At 52.2% G+C, this 20737-nt stretch overlaps 2 protein-coding genes across 2 annotated transcripts; both read right to left on the bottom strand.

The window, feature by feature from the left end:
- Positions 1 to 496: 496 nt before the first annotated feature.
- LOC147596620 (olfactory receptor 14J1-like) lies at positions 497 to 5033 on the bottom strand. The gene is made up of 3 exons (XM_086769476.1): positions 4868 to 5033; positions 3489 to 4469; positions 497 to 615 (listed from the first exon to the last, which is right to left on the bottom strand). The coding sequence occupies exons 1-3, from the start codon at positions 5031 to 5033 to the stop codon at positions 497 to 499; spliced, it is 1266 nt and encodes a 421-aa protein (XP_086625602.1).
- Positions 5034 to 7561: 2528 nt separating this feature from the next.
- LOC147596619 (olfactory receptor 6E1-like) lies at positions 7562 to 19500 on the bottom strand. The gene is given in 6 exon segments (XM_086769475.1): positions 7562 to 7903; positions 15932 to 15990; positions 17319 to 17511; positions 17514 to 17994; positions 17996 to 18078; positions 19450 to 19500. Coding segments are annotated over 6 exon segments (1209 nt in total).
- Between the last annotated feature and the right edge of the window lie 1237 nt (positions 19501 to 20737).

Genomic DNA, 20737 nt, shown 5'->3' with positions numbered 1-20737 from the left:
CCCCATGGTCCCGCAGCACACTGGCACTGTGAGCATCACTGCCAGCTTGGGGCCCTGTGGGGGTCACAGGGAAGGGCCAGGAGCACCCGGACAGATCAGAGTAGACATGGGGAGAGACCAGACAGGAGCTGACCAGGGCTGGAAATGACCTTGGAGAGAAAAAATCCAGTGTGCAGCTACTCCAGGATAATACCCAGAGTTTGGGGAGCCTAAAGCACGCTCATGGTGAAGAGCCAGAAGTCCTCACTGCCTTGGTGCTCCACCAGGCCTGTGAAGTGGCTGGAGAAGGATTGCTGTCCACCACTTGCCATGGCTTAGTGCCATTGTCCCTCCTGAAGGGTGGAATGGAAAGGAAGGCTGGGACCCTGTGTCAGTGCTTGCACTGAAGTATTGACCCAGAAGCCACGCCAGTTTGCTGTGGTCCTTCAGTCCCAATGCCCAGCACATGTCCTTGAGATGACTTTCCCCTCCCCATGTATCATCCTTACCCTAATAGTCACCCCTGGACAAGGCTCTTCAGCTGGGGCTGTGCTGGAGGACTGGGGCCCAGCTGTGACCACAGAGAGGACAAGGGGTCGCCTGGGTCCTCTGTGGGGCTGGCAGCCTCTGTGACCCCTACGAGAAAAGGCAGCATAGAGAGGAGAACTTGGGGATCTGTAGACCATCTCCATGCCCATGGGGGCTCTCTAGAAGAGTCCCTCAGTCCAGCTATCCAGCCTGGCTGGTTGCTGCATGAACAGTCAGGAGAAACTGTCCCAGGAACATCATTGCAGACCCCATCTCCTCGTGCCAGCCACAGCCCTACTCCAGGCAGTGCTCTCCCCCTTGTCACTGCGATGGCTCCAGGGACCCCAGAGACCCCTGGTAACACATCAACGTTTGTTACTGGTGAGCAGTGTGGGACTTTTTGGCTTCTAGTGCTGCTTCACCAGAAACTAGACTAAGGCTGCATGAGACTAGACGCCCATATTGGGCCTGACTCTGTTCAACATCTTTGTCGGCAACATGGACAGTGGGATAGAGCGCACCCTCAGCAAGTTCACCGATGACACCAAGCTGTGTGGTGCTGTAGACACACTGGAGGGGAGGGAGGCCGTCCAGAGGGACTAGGCTGGAGACCTGGGCCCATGCAAATATCCTGAAGTTCAACAAGGCCAAGTGCAAGGTCCTGTACGTGCGTTGGGGCAATCCGAGGCACAAATCCAGGCTGGGTGGAGAATGGATGGAGAGCAGCCCTCAGGAGAGGGACTTGGGTGTGAGGGTGGACAGGAAGCTCAACATGAGAATTTGAATTGGAATTCACCCCTGCAGCCCAGAAAGCCAGCTGCATCCTGGGCTTCATCAAGAGCAGGGTGGCCAGCAGGTCAACAAAGGGGAATCTGCCTCTGCTCTGGTGAGACCCCACCTGGAGTACTGTGTCCAGTTCTGGAGCCCCCAACATCAGAAGGACATGGACCAGTTGGAACGAGTGCTGAAGAGGGCCACAAAGATGATCAGAGGGCTGGAGCACCTCTAGTATGAGACAGGCTGAGAGAGTTGGGGCTCTACAGTCTGAAGAAGAGAGGGCTCTGGGGAGACCTTATAGCGGCCTTCCAAGACCTAAAGATGGCCTAAGGGAACGAAGGGGAGAAAATCTTCAGCAGGGCCTGTTGTGACAGGACGAGGGGTAAAGGTTTCAAATTAGAGGGAAGTAAATTTAAATTAGATATTAGGAAACAATGGCAGTGGAATGGTCAGTGGTGGAACTGGAGCAGATGGCCCAGAGAGGTGGTGGATGCTCCATCCCTGGAAACATCCAAGGCCAGGTTGGATGAGGAAACTGAGCAATGTGGTCTGGTTTGAGATGTCTCTGCTTCTTGCAAGGGGGTTGGACTGGATGACCATTAAAGGTCCCTTTCAACCCTAATGATTCTATGATTCGATTCTATGCTTCTATGAAATGTCATGTGACCAGAGAAAGTCTTCCAAGAAGCGACTGGGGTCATGGTTGGAGAAGCTGAGAGACATGTGTTTCTTTAGCCTGCTGAAGTGGTGGCTGAGAGAACAACAGTAATAGCTCAAGACAGCTTGAAAATTTCTTACCAAGATGATGGCACTTCTTTTTTTTGATAGTGGGAAACAGCATGAGAAAGGAAAACCATCAGAAAGTGCAGCTTTGGAGGACCTGAGGATAGAGTGGACCTGAGGATAGAGAAATGTCATTCTGAGGGTAGTGCTGTGGTGCAAAAGTCCCTCAGAGGGATTCTGGACCAGCCGATGGGTTTGTGATTGCAGTGGGGATGGAGAGACACCAGTACAGGTAGGGACATCCTGTTGTGAGAACAAGGTTGGGGGTCTTTGTCCCCTTGGCTATGGCTGATGACCCTGCCATTGAGGCCTAACAGGAGACACATCATCCTCAGGGCAATGGGGGGTGGTTGTCTACTCACACCCACCCCAGGAGGCCGGGAGCTGTGAAACCGTTCTCCTTCACTTGGCATTGCACCTCCTTCATGTGCAGGAAGAGCCCTGAGCAACCGCTGGAGAAGGAGCACACCAGAGTGTGGAGACACCCAAGGCTGAAGTTGCCAAGTGGGTAATGCCTCCAAGTCTGGGTAGGAAACTCGGGTAGACCCAAACTCAGGCCCACACTGGAGAAACCATGGGTGTTTGTGCCCGTTGGTAGGGGCTGCAGGGGATGAACAGACCACTCATGACCTTCCCACCAGATCAGCCTGAGAAGGGACCATGCTGGGGACAGTTGTGTTGCCCATGGATGTGTGTGTTCTGTTGTTGGTGTGCTGGCTGCAAAGGTGCTGTTCCTTGTTGGACTTGGTCTGTGTGAGATTGGGAGCGTCAGTTGGTTTTTCCCTGCAGATACCGGCATTTCTCATTTTTCCATTTGAGTGACTCAGCCTTGGGTATCTCTCACTGAGCGGGGTTTCAGTCACCGCTTACCCCAGCACATGTTGTCTGTGTAGATGCCCAGGTCTCTCCAGGAAGGTCCAGATTTCCTTCCTGGAGAATTTCTTCTGCACTGTCATGTCTGAGAAAGCCATGGGTGTGTACATCACTGACCATTCACCATCTCCATGGTCACTGCACACCAATGGGTGAGTCCAAAATCCAACCCTTGGTCTCTAACAGTTACCAACGGAACCATGAGTTTACTCTTAAAATGCCAAGTAGAAAGAGGCCCTTTTGGGGTGAAATTCCTTGGGCCTGTTGTTGACACCAGCTTTGGAAAAAGAGCCCAAACGTCAGTCGGTGCACTGGGGTGATCCCATTTTATTTCAGAGATGTTATGGGAGTAGCAGCTCTGTCCCACTGAGAGACAGACTTTTACATCAGATCCAGGTTAGAGCATTCCTCAAGAGAAGTGGAGATGGATTCAGGCATTTGTGTAAGAAAATAAATTTAAAAACCCAGTACAGCAAATGAATAAGAAATTAAATAATAAAACAGCAAAACAAGGACAGAACTGCAACGGGCATCCTGAGAGTCATTACTGAAAAGTGATGGAATATTTACTGCTGTTGAAACCATTTCTGAAATAACTTTCCTGATGGACTCCTTGAGCTCCTGGTTCCTCATGCTGTAGATGAGGGGGTTCACTGCTGGTGGCACCACCGAATACAGAACTGCCACCACCACCAGATCCAGGGATGGGGAGGAGATGGAAGAGGGCTTCAGATAGGCAAATGTGCCAGTGCTGATAAATAGGGAGACCACGGCCAGGTGAGGGAGGCACGTGGAAAAGGCCTTTTGCCGTCCCTGCTCAGAGGGGATCCTCAGCACGGCCCTGAAGATCTGCACATACGACACAACAATGAACACAAAACACAACCAAAATAAAAAAGCATGAAACACGACAAGCCCCAGTTCCCCAAGGTAGGAGTGTGAGCAGGAGAGCTTGAGGATCTGGGGAACTTCACAGAAGAACTGGTCCACAGCATTGCCTTGGCAGAGAGGAATGGAAAATGTAATGGCTGTGTGCAAGACAGCAATGAGAAAAGCACTGCCCCAGGCAGCTGCTGCCATGTGGACACAAGCTCTGCTGCCCAGGAGGGTCCCGTAGTGCAGGGGTTTGCAGATGGCAACGTAGCGGTCGTAGGCCATGACAGTGAGAAGATAAAACTCTGCCGAGATCAAAAACAAAAAGAAAAAAACCTGAGCAGAACATCCTGAGTAGGAAATGGTCCTGATGCCCCAGAGGGAATTGGCCATCGATTTAGGGACAGTGGTGGAGATGAAGCCAAGGTCAAGAATGGAGAGATTAAGGAGGAAGAAGTACATGGGGGTGTGGAGGCAGTGGTCACAGGCTATGGTGGTGATGATGAGGCCATTGGCCTGGAGGGCAGCCAGGTAGATGCCCAGGAAGATCCAGAAGTGCAAGAGCTGCAGCTCCCGCGTGTCTGCAAAGGCCAGGAGGAGGAACTGGGTGATGGAGCTGTGGTTAGATGGTCTGCCTCCAAGCAGGGCACCCTGTTCTTAGAGGAAGAATCAATGAAGAGTTAGGGGAGACTTCTCTGATAAAAACCCTTTCTCCATGACCCTCACCCTGCTACACTCCCACCCTCCTAGCCGCCATTCCTTTTCCAGAAGACCTTCCTTCAGCTCACTGGCTGAAGCTGTGGCTTGTGCTGGCCAAGCATGCCATGAGCTGCAGGGCCTCTGCCCACTGCCTGCTGAGGAGCCAGCCCTGCTCTGCAGCAGTGGGTTCATGAGAACTCTGGGGGCAGGGGTCAGTCCAGGTGTTTCACATTGTCAGACCAAACAGCCCCTGGCGCAGAAAGGCTTGTCACCATCTGCACTGCCACTGCTGAGGAGCGGGGATGGCAGAAGGCAGTTTGAGAGGTCTGGGGTTCTTAAAGCTCCCCCATCTCACCGGGGGAGTGTTCTTGGATGTCAGACACCATCAGCATTTCTGCTGCCCTCAGGGAGAACAGAGCCAGTCCTGTGAGGCCAGAGGATTGCCGGTGGCTTAGTGCAGAGTGAGGGGAGCTGGTCTGTGCCTCCGACTTGTTCCCAGCTGCCCTGGGCTTGTTCTTCATGAGGTGGAGGGTGATCACACTCTTGTGTTACCCTGAAAAACAACCAGACACTGCTGAGAGCAGAGGGATGCTGTGCTGACCACTGAATGTCTCACCCCTTCTCAAGGTCACAGCACCCCACCTCCAGCCAAGGACATGCAGGGCTCATTTCACCAACCCTACAGTGCTTCTCCATGGGGCTTCCAGATAACAAATTGTGCCAGGGGACAGCTTCACATTCTGGAGGGTGTGTCACAGCTTGGGAGGACACCTCAAGGACATGGCCACGTGTTCTAACAACAGCATCTGATTCAGGGGAAACCAGCTTCTTCTCCAGCCCCACAGACTGCACTGCCCACAGCCCCACAGCTGAGAGGAAAGCTGGGACACTTGTTCCCATGGACATGGCTGCATGGAAGGACCCACAAGATCCGGGTGCAACCCTGCAGCTGAAACTGCACCTCCCCAGCAAGCCTGGCAGCAAGAACGAAATAACAACAGCAATAACAGAGACAAGTGGAGAGAGAAGCAAAGACAGAGCGAGGGTCTGGCTGCCAGCAGGCAGGGCAGAGGCAGGCGGGCACTCAGGACAGCGTCCCCCTCCCCCAGCTGTGCATGCCCCCTCCCCGACACCACCATCACCGGGCAGCTGCTCTCAGCCCCTGTGCTCTGCAGAGGGACGTGGACACGTGGCTGGAGAGCTGCACCACGGCTCTGCTGGAGCTCCGGCCTCACAGGAGGGGGTTCATGTCTGGGACCCCCCAGCCCTGGGGGCAGAGGGTCTGGTGGGTGGGAGAGGAGGCCAGGGGGCTTGCTCAGAGGAACGGGTCAGCATTGCAGGTGATCATATACACAGATTTCTGAATTCTCCCTACCACAACAGTTCTGAATTTAGTTTCCTCTCCTTCCCTGATTGTATCCCTTCTGCCTAGAGATTTCCTCAGGGCACTGGCGAGGACCAATATTCCTGTTTGCAGGTAGCAAAAAGGATGGCTCAGACTAAGTAAATGGGTCCAGCAAAGGTAACGCTACCTGTGTCTACTGGAAGAGGAGTGGCTGAAAGTGCATTAGGAGACTCCTGGAACACCTGCTGGTAACTCAAAGTTTTAGCTAAGGAGTCTAACTTACTAAAATTCAGAAATCTATTATCCTTCTCTCCTTCTATACCCCAAGAGTGCAAATGGAAAATACAGAACCAGAAATGGTCCTTATTTCTATACTAATCCTTGCCTTGAACATCTCCTTCAATCCTCTTATAGGAAAATTGTAGGACTGAGCTGAAGCTCTGAGCAGCCTTGACCCACACAGCACCCTCTCAACAGAAGAAGGACCCTGCCATCCTGGGGGTCGCTCCTTCCCCCCACAGCTTCTCCCCACAGCAGCGCTGGGAGCTCCCCGGGCAGGCTGAGTGCTGAGCCTGGCAGGCGGCAGAGTCCCTGCCCCAGCACACAGCCCCTGGGCTGCAGGGACCCTGCTCTGAAGGACAGCCCTGGGCACCCCTGCCTGCACACCCGCCTGCACAGCCCTGCAGCCATCCCTGGGAGAAGGCAGCCGTCGTGCCCTGTCCCTCTGATGCTGCAGCAGGCAAGCCCTGCTCTGCAGCACCAACTTCCCCTTTGAGAAACCGAGAGCCCTCCTGACAGATCCCATAAACTGTCAGATGCACAAGCTCTGGGAGATCTCTCCAGGAACAACAGCTAAATTGCTCTGCACCCAGAGACTTACCACATAGAGGGCTCTGAAGATTCCTCCTCACTAACCTCTCAGCGTTCTCCCGCTCTCAACTGCCTTTAAGTTCTCTCAGCCGCTGCCTCTCTGCAGCGCTGCCCGCTTGCCATCAGCTCCCTCCATGCCAGGAGCCCAGCCCAGCTCAGCAGCAGAGGCCCAGCCCAAGGCGGCACTTTCTCTGTCCACTCGGGGCTCCCTCCAGCTGTCCCTGGGGCTGCAGGGGAACCTGCTGCCAAACAGGCTGCAGCCACCACTGGGGTTTTGCTCCTCAGCTGGGAGAGAAGAGTCACGTCTTTTCAAGCACTGCCATTTTCCTGCTCACAGACAGAGTCAGCTCTAAATATCACCTGGCCTTGTCCCGTCAGCAGGCAGAATACCCAAAGTGAGGGATCTCCTCTACCCCTGCTGAGGGAAGGGATTCAGCGCAGTCAGTGCAGGCATCTCACCCTGGGTCTGTAGTGCTGGCGCTAGAAGAGGACTCTGCTCCCTTCCATGCACACCACAAACCCACAGGAGCTGGGATTCCTCTTGCCCCTGTTCAGCTCAGCACAAAAGGGCATTTGCCTGTGAGCTCTTTCTCTCAGCTCCCCTCTTCCTTACTGGAGATGGAGGGCAGCAGGGAGTTCTTTAGATGCAAAGCCCTGGTGACAGCTGAGGTGCCCGAGGTGGCCCAAGGTTTGTGCAGGAGACTGCAGGCTCAGGTGCAGCAGTTCTTAGGGACAGGGCAGTGTCTGGGGCTTCATCGTGGAGGCTGTTGGGAAATTCCTTTGGCAAACGGAAATGACAGCAAGTGCCCACGTTTAGGATAACGAAACCTCTTCCTACTCAGGACATGCACGGAAACCTGTACAGGTGTCCATCTGCCCCGCTGGAGTTATTTTGCACACGGAGAGCTGGGATTCTCTCTTTCCCTTCTCCACCACCTTTATTTGTCGGATCTCCACTGACCATAATGTCTCACGGCCTCCTGCCAGCGCTGTGCAGCCCAGGCCTTCTTCCCTCTGGATCTGGTGAGAGCAGGGTTTGCTCACTCTGTGCGCACCGACACTGTTGAGGAGGGGCAGTGAGATTGTGGCTGGGTGGGCATCTGGCCGCAAGCCAAGGTCAACCCAGCGCACACCATCTCGCACAATGCTCTTGTATGGAACCTTGGAAGCTGCAGTCTTGAGAGGTGGGCAAAGAGGGGAGTAAAAGAGTGATTGGATGCATTGGGGTCTCTCCTGGGACTTGATGGTGTTATCAGTGTCCTGGAGCGGCTGATAGAATTTGCAGATGACATGAAATGGAGGCAAAGGAACGAAGCATACAGTGGAGGGTTGCCTTCTGGAGGAAACTCGACAGGTTGGAAGACTGGCCCAACAAGATCTTAACGGATTTCAGAGAGGAGAACTGCCCAGGAGATGAAGGGAAGGGATTCTCCCCCTCTATTCAGTGCTCACCAGACCACGGGCACAGTTCTGCACTGCTTTTGGGGCCTCCTGCCCCCAGGACATGAAAGACAATGATTGACTGGAGCACGTTCAGTGAAGGGTCACCAGCCCAGGTGTGTGTCAGTGTGCAGGCGGCTGGAGAACTTTCCACCTGAGGAAAGTCTGAGGGAACAGGGACTGTCAGCATAGAGACAAGAAGGCTTCTGGAAATTTCACAGCAGCAATTCAGTACCCATCAGGCAGTTACGATGGAGCCAGGCTCTTCATTGTGATGCATGGTGGGAAGACAAGAGGCAAGGGAGAAAAGCTGAAAGGATGTTCAGGTGGGAGATGAGGACCATGAGGTCATATTGATGAGGTCACACAGGCACTAGAAGAGATTGTCCTGAGAGGTTGGGCATTCCCCATCCGTAAAGGTTTTCAAGTCTTCTTTCTCCCTAAATATGGCCTTCAAACATTGAAAAACCACTCTTGCTCTTGCAAGTATGAAGCAAAACCCTATGGCAGCAGCACAAGCTTTGCCTCCCCAGGGCCCTCTCCTCTCCATGAGAGAGGTCTTCCACCAGCCCCACACTTCTTCCACCTTCAGCCCTCACAGTTGCACAGGCATGGCCTGCCTACTTGCCTTCGCCACTGTCACCCTTGTAACTGAGGCCAAACACATATTTTGGCACTCCCAGTGTCAGCTGGCACCTGCTCCACACCTGGAGCCCAGTTGGCCATGGAGAACAGGAGAGGCAAGGTCCACTCTGCCCAGCACTGGGCACAGATTTTTCCTGGGAACATGGCCGAGGAGCTGTCATCATGTGTGTTAGCCTGTGGCCTGGCAGGGGTGGAACTGGGACAAGCGCTGCTGAGGCAAGGCTGAAGTAGCTCAGCTGGAGAGCATTCCACTGAAGATCTAAAGGTCCCTGGTTCAGCTCCAAGCTTCAGCAATTATTTCCTCCCTGAGATTTTGGCAGAGCCCTTCTGCCTTCTTCCAGCCTGCCCTGGCTGTCCTCACTCCTTCACCTCTTGCTAGAGCACTGCAGAGCTGTGGGTCAGAAGGACCCTTCCTCTGGCACCACAAGTCCCCAGGCTCCCCCTGGCCAGATCACCTCCAGTTCAGCCCACAGGATTGGGCTGTTCTTTGTACGGGACAGGATTTGCGCCAAGGGCCCCTTGGTGGCCTCCTGGGAGAGGGCCATGGCCTCTGGGCACCTTCCAGCTTCTCTGTGTCCTCCCCACCCTTCGGATACCCTCTGCCCACCTGAAGGTCCCTCTGCCCGGATACGTCAGAGCTGCAGCCTGGCAGAGTGCGGGGCCTCCACCCCGCTTTGTACTGCTCTGTCTGCTCACGTGTAACGCTAATTGTCCGTTCCACTGGCTTTTATAAAAGAAGGCTTTATCCATTTTACACCTGTGTTGTAACGGCTGCATGTTACCATTTACACCATGCGCTGGTGGTGCCTGTGCTCCTGGCGTGCTCCGCAGCCCTGACCCCAAGAAGCACAAGGTGGGGTGGAAATGCTTCTTGTGAACGGCTGTCAGGTAACAGCTCCGTGTGCTGCCAGAGCTTCAGTGTCTGTGCCCGGCACAAGAGCGTTCCCCACCTCCCTGTGCTTCACGTCAGCGGTCGGTAGAATCGTTTAGGTTGGAAAAGACTCCTAAGAGCCTTGAGGCCAGCCGTTATCCCAGCACTGCCAAGTCCGCCACTGGGCCGTGTCCCTAAGGTCTTTTAGATCCCTCCAGGGATGGTGACTCAACGCTTCCCTGGGCAGCCTGCTCCACTGCTTGGTAACCCTTCCAGTGAAGAGATTTTTCCTAATATCCAATCCAAACCTGCCCTGGTGCAACCTGGGGCTGTTTCCTCTCTTGCTGTCACTTGTTCCTGGGGAGAAGAGACCAACACCCACCTTGCTCCAGCTCCCTTCAGGCAGTTGGAGAGAGCAATAAGGTCTCCCCTCAGCCTCCTACCCTCCAGCCTCCTTTTCTCCAAACAACCCCAGTTCCCTCAGCTGCTCCTCATCAGGTACAAGGACTGTTTCTCACATCGTCTTTTCAGGTGCAGGCTGTCTGGACAAAGACCACTTTGTTCATTCAGATACCTCGCACCCATCTGGTTGCTGCTCTGAGCTCCAGGGAGTTAAAAGCTTGCCTGTCTTTCAGAAGCCCAGTTGTCTCCTCAGCCAACTCCTTAGTTCTGTCTATAAACACCTTTGTTTTCTTCTCCATCTGCCTGCCTAAAATATTTCTTGTAAGGCTCTCCTTTGCAGAAAGGCAATCTCATGGGATGCAGCCTGTACTTGGCGTGGGGCTGTGCAGTGTGCTTTATTGTCTAGGAAACATTTTCCTGCTCTCTTTGTGAAAAGGAAAATTGCTGCTGTGCCTGTGCGCAGGCAGTTCTCGGAGGAGAGCAGGAGGGAGCTGGCGCAGTGGAGCTGTAACATCCAGCGGTGGAGATCAGTGGAGAAGTGTGATGCAAGGAGCAGTGATGTGAGTCCCAGGTGGCCAATGACAGCAATGGGGAGGTGTGAGAGGTGAGGAGCAAGGTTCATAGAATCATAGAATCATAGAATCACATGGTTGGATGGGACCTATAATATCATCTAGTCCAACCGTCTTCCCACTACCATTGCTGTCACAGCTACTAAACCATATCCTGTAGCTTCTCATCAAGCCGCCTCTTGAACACTGCCAGGGACAGAGACTCCACCACCTCCCTGGGCAGGCCGTTCCAGTGCCTTACCACTCTTTGAGAGAAAAAGTTTTTCCTCAAGTCCAATCTAAACCTCCTCTGGTACAACTTGTGGCCATTTCCTCGGGTCCTGCTTGTTGCCTGGAAGAAGAGGCCAAACCCCTGTTCATCACAACCTGCCTTCAGGAAGCTATAGAGTGCAATGAGGTCTCCCCTGAGCCTCCTCTTCTTCAGACTAAACAATCCCAACTCTCTCAGCCGCTCCTCATAAGACTTGTGCTCCAGACCCCTCACCAGCTTTGTTGCCCTTCTCTGGACACGTTCCAGGGCTTCAATGTCTTTCTTGTAGTGAGGGGCCCAAAACTGAACACAATACTCAAGGTGCGGCCTCACCAGTGCCGAATACAGGGGGATGATCACCACCCTGCTCCTGCTGGCCACACTATTTCTAATGCAGGCCAGGATGCCGTTGGCCCTCTTGGCCACCTGGGCACACTGTCGGCTCATGTTCAGCTGAGCATCAACCAACACCCCCAGGTCCCTTTCCTCTTCACAGTCCTCCAGCCACTCAGCTCCGAGCCTATAGCGCTGCATGGGGTTATTGTGGCCAAAGTGCAGGACCCGACACTTGGCCTTGTTGAACCTCATGCCGTTCAGCTCAGCCCAGTGATCCAGCTTATCCAGATCCCTCTGAAGGGCCTCCCTACCCTCAGGCAGATCAACACCGCCACCCAACTTGGTGTCATCTGCAAACTTACTGAGGGTACACTCAATCCCCTCGTCTAGGTCATCAATAAAGATATTGAACAAGATGGGCCCAAGTACCGACCCCTGGGGGACACCACTTGTAACAGGCTGCCAGCTGGACTTGACTCCATTAACCACCACCCGCTGGGCACGGCCCCCTAGCCAATTCTTTATCCAAAGAAGGGTATACCTACCCAGTCCACAGGCAGCCAGTTTCCCTAGGAGAATACTGTGAGAGACCGTGTCAAAGGCCTTGCTGAAGTCCAGGTAGACCACATCAACAGCCTTTCCTTCATCCACCAGTCTGGTCACCCAGTCGTAAAAGGAAATGAGGTTGGTCAAGCACGACCTGCCTTTCGTGAACCCGTGCTGGCTGGGCCTGATCCCCTGGATGCCACTCATATGCCGAGTGATCTCACCCAAGATGATTTGCTCCATAACTTTCCCGGGTACTGAGGTCAGGCTGACAGGCCTGTAGTTCCCCGGATCCTCCTTACAGCCCTTCTTGTAGATGGGAGTCACATCGGCAAGCCTCCAGTCCTCCGGGACCTCCCCAGATAACCAGGAGCGCTGGTAGATGGCCGAGAGCGGCTCGGCAATCACCCCCACCAACTCCCTTAGCACCCTAGGATGGAGCCCGTCCGGTCCCATGGACTTGTGGCAGTCCAGATGGAGAAGGAGCTCTCTAACTGTCTCCACCTGTACCACAGGGGGTGTACTCGGCCTGGCATCCCAGACTTCCAGATTAGGGCATAAAGTGCCCTGAGGATAACTGATCTGCCTATTAAAGGCAGAAGTAAAGAAGGCGTTGAGGACCTCAGCCTTCTCCTTATCCTCAGTGATCACATTCCCCGCTGCATCAAGTAAAGGGTGTAAATGCTCCTTATTTCTTCTCTTACCACTGATATATTTGTAAAAGGATTTCTTGTTCTCTTTTACTGCAGTGGCCAATCTGAGTTCATGCTGAGCTTTTGCCTTCCTAACTTCCTCCCTGCATACCTTAGAAACTTCTTTGTAATCTCCCCAAGTAGCCTGTCCCTTCTTCCAGAGGACATAGACTCTCTTTTTCTTCCGGAGCCTCTCAGGATCTTTTTTTACATCTCTCAGGATCTTTTTTTACATCTTATTCACTTCTCATCTCCTCTCCACTTCTTGCAGCCGGGCTGGACTGAGTCGGGCCCAGTCGGCCACCTGGCGAGAGGCCAGAGGGTGAGGCCTGCAAGGCCCATGAGGACTGCGCCTCCCTCTCTGTGCCTCTGCCCCCGCTCAGCTTCTTCACATCTTCTCTTCTTTTTTTTTTTTTTTTTCTGTTTTCCCCTTCTTAAATACGTTATCACAGAGGCGTTATCACGGAACATTCTGCTACCAATCAGCTCGGCCTTGGCCAGCAGCAGGTGCGCCCTAGGCCTGGCCGAGTCCACTGAACAAAGGGGAGCGACTTCTAGCAGTTTCCTACAGAAGCTACCACCTTAGGCCCCCCCTCACTAACAAAACCACGACAGGCCGAAGTCCACCTTCTTGAAGTCTAGGGCAGAGAGCTTGCCATGTAGTTTCCTCGCTGCCCCGTGGATCTTGAACTCTACCATGTCATGGTCACTGCAGCCAAGGCTGTCCTTTAGTTTCACATCCCCCACCAGCCCCTCCCTGTTGGTGAGCACAAGATCGAGCATGGCACCCCTCCTTGTCGGCTCCTCTGTCGCCTGCAGGAGGAAGTTGTCGTCCACGGATTCCAGGAACCTCCTGGACTGCCTGTGCCCTGCCGTGTTCTCTCCAACAGATGTCAGGGTGGTTGAAGTCCCCCATGAGGACCAGGGCCTGTGACTGTGAGGCTGCTCCTATCTGGCTATAGAGCACTTCGTCTGTTCTGTCTTCCTGGCCAGGCGGCCTGTAACAGACCCCCACCGGAACATCCCCTGTCCATCCCCATCCTCTAATCTTGACCCATAAGCTCTTTGTCAGCTCCTCCTCCATCCCCAGGCGGAGCTCCACACACTCCAGCCGGTTGCTGACGTAGAGAGCGACACCCCCTCCTCGTCTCCCCTTCCTGTCTTTTCTAAAAAGCCTATACCCCTCCATGTTGACGCTCCAGTCGTATGTGTCATCCCACCACGTCTCCGTGATGCCAACGAGGTCGTAGCCCTGCTCGTGTGCACACATCTCCAGCTCTTCCTGTTTATTCCCCATGCTGCATGCATTGGTATAGAGACACTTCAGCTGGGCCCCCGACAAAGCCGACTTGCTGGCTGGAGCGACAGGGGTTCTGTTGGACCGCAGTTTAGGTTCATTTGCACTTACCTGTGATCCTTACTCAACTCAACCAGCACAAACCTCATACAAGGGGGGAATTCTGCAAGAAATTGACAGGCTTTGCTGAGAAAAGTCTGTCCTAGCTTTTCACTGTCTTTCGCTCACACAGAAAGTGCCCTTCTGCCCAGAGGGACGAAATGTCCAACAGGAGCTCCATCACCCACTTTCTCCTCCTGGCCTTCGCAGACACATGGGAGATACAGCTCTTGTACTTCTGGCTCTTCCTGGGCATCTACGTGGCTGCCCTCCTCGGAAATGGCCTCATCGTCACTGCCATAGCCTGTGACCATGACCTGCACACCCCCATGTACTTCTTCCTCCTCAACCTCTCCCTCCTCGAACTGGGCTGCATCTCCACCACTGTTCCCAATTCAATGTCTAATTCCCTCTGGGCCACCAGGACCATCTCCTATTTGGGTTGTGTTGCACAAATATTTCTTTTTCCCTTCTTGACTGTAACAGAGTACTGTCTCCTCACCGTCATGGCCTATGACCGTTATGTTGCCATCTGCAAACCCCTGCACTACGGGACCCTCCTGGGCAGCAGAGCTTGTGTCCACATGGCAGCAGCTGCCGGGGGCAGTGGGTTTCTCAGTGCTGTCCTGCACACGGCCAATACATTTTCACTGCCACTCTGCCAGGGCAATGCTGTGGACCAGTTCTTCTGTGAAGTTCCTCAGATCCTAAAGATTTCTTGCTCAGACTTTTACCTCAGGGAAATTGGAGTCCTTGTGGTTAGTATTTGTTTATTCTTTGGCTGTTTTGTGTTCATTTTTGTGTCCTACGTGCAGATCTTCAGGGCCGTGCTGAGGATCCCCTCTGAGCAGGGACGGCACAAAGCCTTTTCCACGTGCCTTCCTCACCTGGCCGTGGTCTCCCTGTTTATCAGCACTGCCATGTTTGCCTACCTGAAGCCTCCCTCCATCTCCTCCCCATCCCTGGATCTGGTGGTGAGAGTTCTGTACTCAGTGGTGCCTCCAGCAGTGAACCCCCTCATCTACAGCATGAGGAACCAGGAGCTCAGAGATGTGCTGAAGAAACTGATTGAATCAGTTGTCCCTCAGTACCTATAAGCTGTTTGTGCCTTTTCTGCAGTGATTTCTGATTCCTTTCTTGAACTTTCTCTCTTTTGGGCATGTTATGTGTGGTAAGCTGGTTTGTCCAGGAATGCCTACACCCACTTCACTTTCCCAGGTGCATGAACCCACCCTGTCTGAGCCAGAGGTCTTTGTACGTTATGGGGCCCTGCAAGGCAGCAACAAGGCTACGAGCGGGGCTGCACGTGCACAGGAAGGGCGGTCCACAACGATTCGCGCGCTTTCTGATGCAACGCCTCGTGCTAGGCGCGGATGGGTACATGGGCGTAAGGTGCGGGTGTGTTCGCGTGCGTAGCGGGTGTACGGGCTTGTGTAGTGTACGTACGGGTATATATTGCGATGTGACGCAGCAGTAAGTTGAGAGCTGACTCCATGGCATCCGTGTCTGTGTCATCCCGTGTCTGTGATGGGATCCTGGTAGGGGGGGTCGTTATGTTGTCGCGCAGTGACAGTGTAGGGGTAAATTTCTCAGCATCAGCTCTGCATTCAGGCTCGCAGGACAACAGGAGTTTGGTTGCAAGATAACAGGAAGACCCTAATCCTACGGTTTAACCAAAGTTCCATTGTTCGGGTGGTGGTTTGATGTCTCTGTGGCATACGGCGACAAAGTAACGAGCGAGACAGCAAGCGAGTCAAAGTGCAGCACTGAGGGCGCGTTTATCATTACAAGCAGGATTTTATACTCTTTACCCGGATGCTCTTTGTCTACGATTTCTATTCCTATAGGACAACTATTTGCACAATCTCTACCACCCCACTATTTGTCCAGTTAGCTTCACACTCCTGATTGATGTTGTAGCATTGTTATTCATCACTTACTTCTTACTTTGTCCATCGTACCGTTGCTTCTCAGCACGTAATCTTGCTTTGGCCATTGTGCTCAGGTCCTGTTCGCTTCAATACATTCACCCATATTCCATCTGCATTACTCACTTTGCTCCATTCGCTCACATCGATGCACTTGCTCATATTCCCATCCACTACATTTCCCCCTTTTTGTTTAAGAGAGCCAAAGCAAGCGCTACATTGACATGCAAAAGCATAACCTTGTTAATACTGCGTTCCATCATTCGTTGCACACAAGTTAAAAAACATGGAGTACAGATACAAATCAGAAAAAAGACAAATATCCCTAATAAGCACAAAATAAAAACTCTTTTAAGCCATAGCCCAAGGTTCCCAAACCATGGAAGAAAACCAAAGAAGTCGTCTTCTGAATGTAACTTCAATTGCTGGGTCAAAGCCTTCAGTTGATCAATACTCACGTGAATTGATCCCGAGTGGTCACTAAGGTTCATACAACACAGGCCTTCGAAACCCTGACATCCGTGGCCTTGAGCTAAGAGTAGCAAATCAATCGCTGCTCAGTTCTGTAATGTAGCGTGCCTTATTGAGTTAACATCCATTAATAGGCCTTGCAAAGTAATAATAGTTACATTACTTTCTCTAGCAAGCCAACATCCTAACTTATTAATCATATTTAATGCGCGTGCAGTCCCTATGGATGCAATTAAAGAACCAAAATTCTATCAGCTGCATTCCAGAATTGTACATTTGAATCATGGTTCTCTGGGAACGTTTTTAGAGCTCGTCTCATACGATGACTGTTGTAGTTCATCCCCGATCGGGACCAGACTATGCAGTCTCTCTCTCACTCCCCCCACCCTCCGAGAGAATAGGGAGAGATAATATAAGGAAAAACGGCTCGAGGTTTGAGATAAGGACATGGAGGTCCATGGAGGAGCAGAGATCCACTTGGAGCCCGTGGAAGACCCCACATCGGGGGAGGTGGATGCCTGAAGGAGGCTGTGGCCTGTGGAGGACCCACTGGGACAGCTGTTCTAGAGGGACTGCACCCCGTGGAAGAGATGACCCACGCCGGAGCAGTTTCACGAAGGACTGTGGCCCATGGGAGGGACCCCACGCTGGAGCAGAGGAGTAATGCGAGGAGTTCTTCCCCCGACGATGACACAGCGGCATAAAACAACGCGTGATGAACTGACCGTGACCCCCATTCCCTTCCCCCCCCCATGCCGCTCGGGAGGGGAGGTAGTATAGATAATGTTAAGCCCAGGAAGAGGGAGGGGTGGGGGGAGGTTATCTTGTTCCCTGTATCATTCTCCTGCTAGTTTTAGAAATAAATGAATAGTTTTCCCCAAGTCGAGTCTGTTTTGCCCGTGACGGTAACTTTAAGGATTTCTCCCCGTCCTTATCTCAAACCTTGAGCCGTTTTTCTTATATCATCTCCCCCTATTCTCTCGGAGGGTGGGGGGAGCGAGAGAGAGACTGCGTAGTCTGGTCCCGATCGGGGCTGAACTACGACAGGTAGTAAAAGCTTTTTTCCTCCCAGAGGCTGCTGGAAGATGTAGAACACAGAAAAGAATGCCCGTGTAAAATGCCAGAGTTAAACATAAGGATCTCAGCATGACAAATGATAAGAAAGCAGAGTCCATTTTCCAAAGCAGGCTCGTGTCAGAGCAGGACAGGTTGAATAAGGGGGAGCTGTCACAAAAAAGAAATGGTGGATCTTGTTTGAGCCACAGCAAGTCAGCTCGGAGAGGAGGACCAGGCGGTAACTCACGAGTGCGAAGCCTATGACCCAAGCAGCAACAACCAGGTGGATGCAGAGCTGAGGCTTCATGATGGCAGCGTAACACAAAGGCTGGCAGATGGCAACACAGCGGTCAAAGGACATGACAACAAGTAGAACAAACTCTGTACAGCCCAGGGCGAAATAGAAATAGGATTGGGCAAAGCAGCTGCTCAGTGAGATTGTTCTCCTACCAGACCTCAGGATCGTGAACAGTTTGATGCTTATGGACGATGTAAAACAGATTTCCAGGAAGGCCAGATTGCTGATGAAAAAGTACATGGGGGTTTGCAGGCGGTGGTCCACACACACGAGGAAAATGATGGTTGCGTTCCCCATCACTGTTGTCAGGTATATCGGCAGAAAGGCCAGAGAGAGAAATAGCTGTAGTCTTTGATCAAGCCCAGAAACCCCCCAGGATGAACCTAGTCACTGCAGTTTCGTTTTCAGGTCCCATGCTGAATTTCAATTCATCCTGTGGGACAGGCACCTGGCAAAAACCAAGTGTGATAGTTTCAGTCTGGATGAAAGAGTCTGTCCTTCCTTCTCTGCTTCTTTCCTTTTTTGCAGCCTTCCTGTATAACACAGAGATAGTCCTTCAAGCATTTCTCACACTCTGATTTTTCCGTTTCACATTTTGGAGAGAGTCTTTTGTCTACCTTTTACAAACACTCATACAGAATTCTTTCTCCGGAACTGATGTGCGGATCAAACTCTACAACTCGGAGAGAGTTCTAAAGTAGGCATTTTTATTCGGCACCTGGTGCATGGGGGATCGCTCCTCCAAAAGCACGCACACCAACAGCACATTTTACCCCAAATTTATACGGTGCAGGTACACATATCCATAGGATTGCACAATACAGACATACATGTGCATAAGTGAGGCTGGGTTATTAAAAAACCACTTGCGTTAGCATTTCAGATCTGTCTCTGGTGGGCGTTTACTTCTTCAGCGGTCTGATCTTCCTCTAGATGAACTTTAGTCATTCACCCGTGCTCTCCTTTCACTGGGTGATTTCAGCAGTTTCTCGACTTCTGACTGAATGTGTGGTGGAACTAACATTCCATCCTTTGCTAGACATATTAGTCCTTGACACATACCAGTCCCTGATAAGCTTAAGTGAGTTTCAAGGCAAACAGGATTGGTAGGCATTCTCTAGCGGACAGTTAGTCCCCTACATCAAGCAATATTTAGCAGACCGTTAATTCCCTGTATCAGTTGGAGAGGCTGAGAGACATGAAGTTCTTTAGCCTGGTGAAGGGGTGGCTGAGAGAACAACAGTAGTAGCTCAAACAGCTTGAAAATTTCTTACTAAGATGATGGCACTATATTTTTGTGGTGAGAAACAGCATGAGAAGGAATAAACATCAGAAACTGCAGCTTTGGAGGACCAGAGTGGACCTGAGGATAAAGAAATGTCATCCTGAGGGTAGTGCTGTGGTGCAGAAGTCCCTCAGAGGGATTCTGGACCAGTCCATGGCTTTGTGATTCAAGGAAGAGCTCGTGGGGATGGAGAGACACCAGTACAGGTAGGGACATCCTGTTGTGACAACAAGACTGGAGGTCTTTGTCCCCTTGGCTATGGCTGATGACCCTGCCATTGAGGCCTAACAGGAGACACATCATCCTCAGGGCAATGGGGCGTTGTTGTCTACTCACACCCACCCCAGGAGGCCAGGAGCTGTGAAACCGTTCTCCTTCACTTGGCATTGCACCTCCCACATGTGCAGGAAGAGCCCTGAGCAACACCGAAGGGACAAGAGCTCCCTTCCCTAGGGATGGGGCTCAGGCCTTGCTCATCATCTTTTGTCAAACAAACCAAGGGTTTTCTCAGCACCAGCGTTGCCTGGTCCTTACCTCTCCCTGCCTCTTATCATGGCCTCCAGTTATCTGCTGCAACAAGTCCATGGAGAGGCTGTGTCAGTCGTGGCCCTCAGAGGGACCCAGTAATGCTTCAGGGTCCTTTGGGTTTTGCTTCCGACTTTGACTCCTGGAAAGGTTTGTGCAAATCTCCTCGCAGTCGCTCAGGTTCATGGACTCAGCACCCAAAGCACCCTGGGGCTCATTACCGTGCAGAAAGCTGTCATGTGCCTTTTGGTGTCTACACATGTTTTCAAGTCTTCATGTCTTGTAGAGCTAAGTGGAGATGTTTCAGGGACGTAAGTAAAGAGGTCACCGAGTACTTAATAAAAAGTTAGCTTTGCTTCTTAAGGGCATTTTGCCTGCTTCTCCAGTCTGCTGAAGAAGGGACAGCAGCACTCTCCAATGGATGTTGATCCAGGCTGTCTCCTAAGGAGGTCTGGCAAGGAAGGAAAAGCAGTCCCTTGAACTCTGCTTGGACAACCTTGCTCCTCACCACCCCAAGCCCAGCAGTGCCCTCATCGGCCACCTGACAGAGAGGTAAGAAAGGACAGATGAAAACAGAATTCACAGTTAATTAGACTCCCGAAAGATGAAGCACGTTTCTAACTCCCTGAGGCTCAAAGCAGAAACCAGACCGGTGAATGACCAAAGAGCCAGCAGATGAGGAAACCTGGGAGCCATGGGAAGGGCCTGCATTCATTTAGTCTGCTGAAAGACGTCCTTAGACATCAGGAGAGGTGGAAACACCGGAATGAGGAGGGACATGAAATAACAGAGTAGTGGTGACGCACGTACAGGGGAAGGCCAATGCTTCTCCTCCTGCCATAAGTACACTTCCTCGCAGTTTCCATTCTGTCATGGTGGGGAAACATTGCCATTTCTTAAAAGCGCTGGAATGCTTCAGCTGAGGAAAATGTGCTTGTATGTTTTATCTAAATGTAAAAAATAAGATAGTGCACCTTTCCAGTAACGTACTAGCTGTCTGACCATGAACAGGCAGTGCCACTTTTAGGGGCCCCAGGGTACCTGAGGTGCTGGCCTGGGTTTGGCATCTGTCACACAGGACCTGTGGGAGACCAGAGCTCCTTGCAAGCTGCAGGTGAAGGCTGGGCAGGAGTTCCCAGGGCATCTGCACTGGCACCAGATGTCTGTGTCCCTGCAGCTGAAAATATTTGTGTCCTACATCCATTCCCAATCCTGGAAAACTTTTTCCATTTCAAAAAAAAAAAGAGAAAACCCATAAAAGTGAGCAAAAGCTGGAAGTCTGCTGACACATTCCTTT

Source organism: Chlamydotis macqueenii, chromosome W (genome assembly GCF_036417535.1).
Source record: "Chlamydotis macqueenii isolate bChlMac1 chromosome W, bChlMac1.mat, whole genome shotgun sequence".
Lineage (NCBI taxonomy): Eukaryota > Metazoa > Chordata > Aves > Otidiformes > Otididae > Chlamydotis > Chlamydotis macqueenii.
Note: the sequence above shows the minus strand (reverse complement) of the source record. Positions and strands in the feature narration are given on the sequence as shown.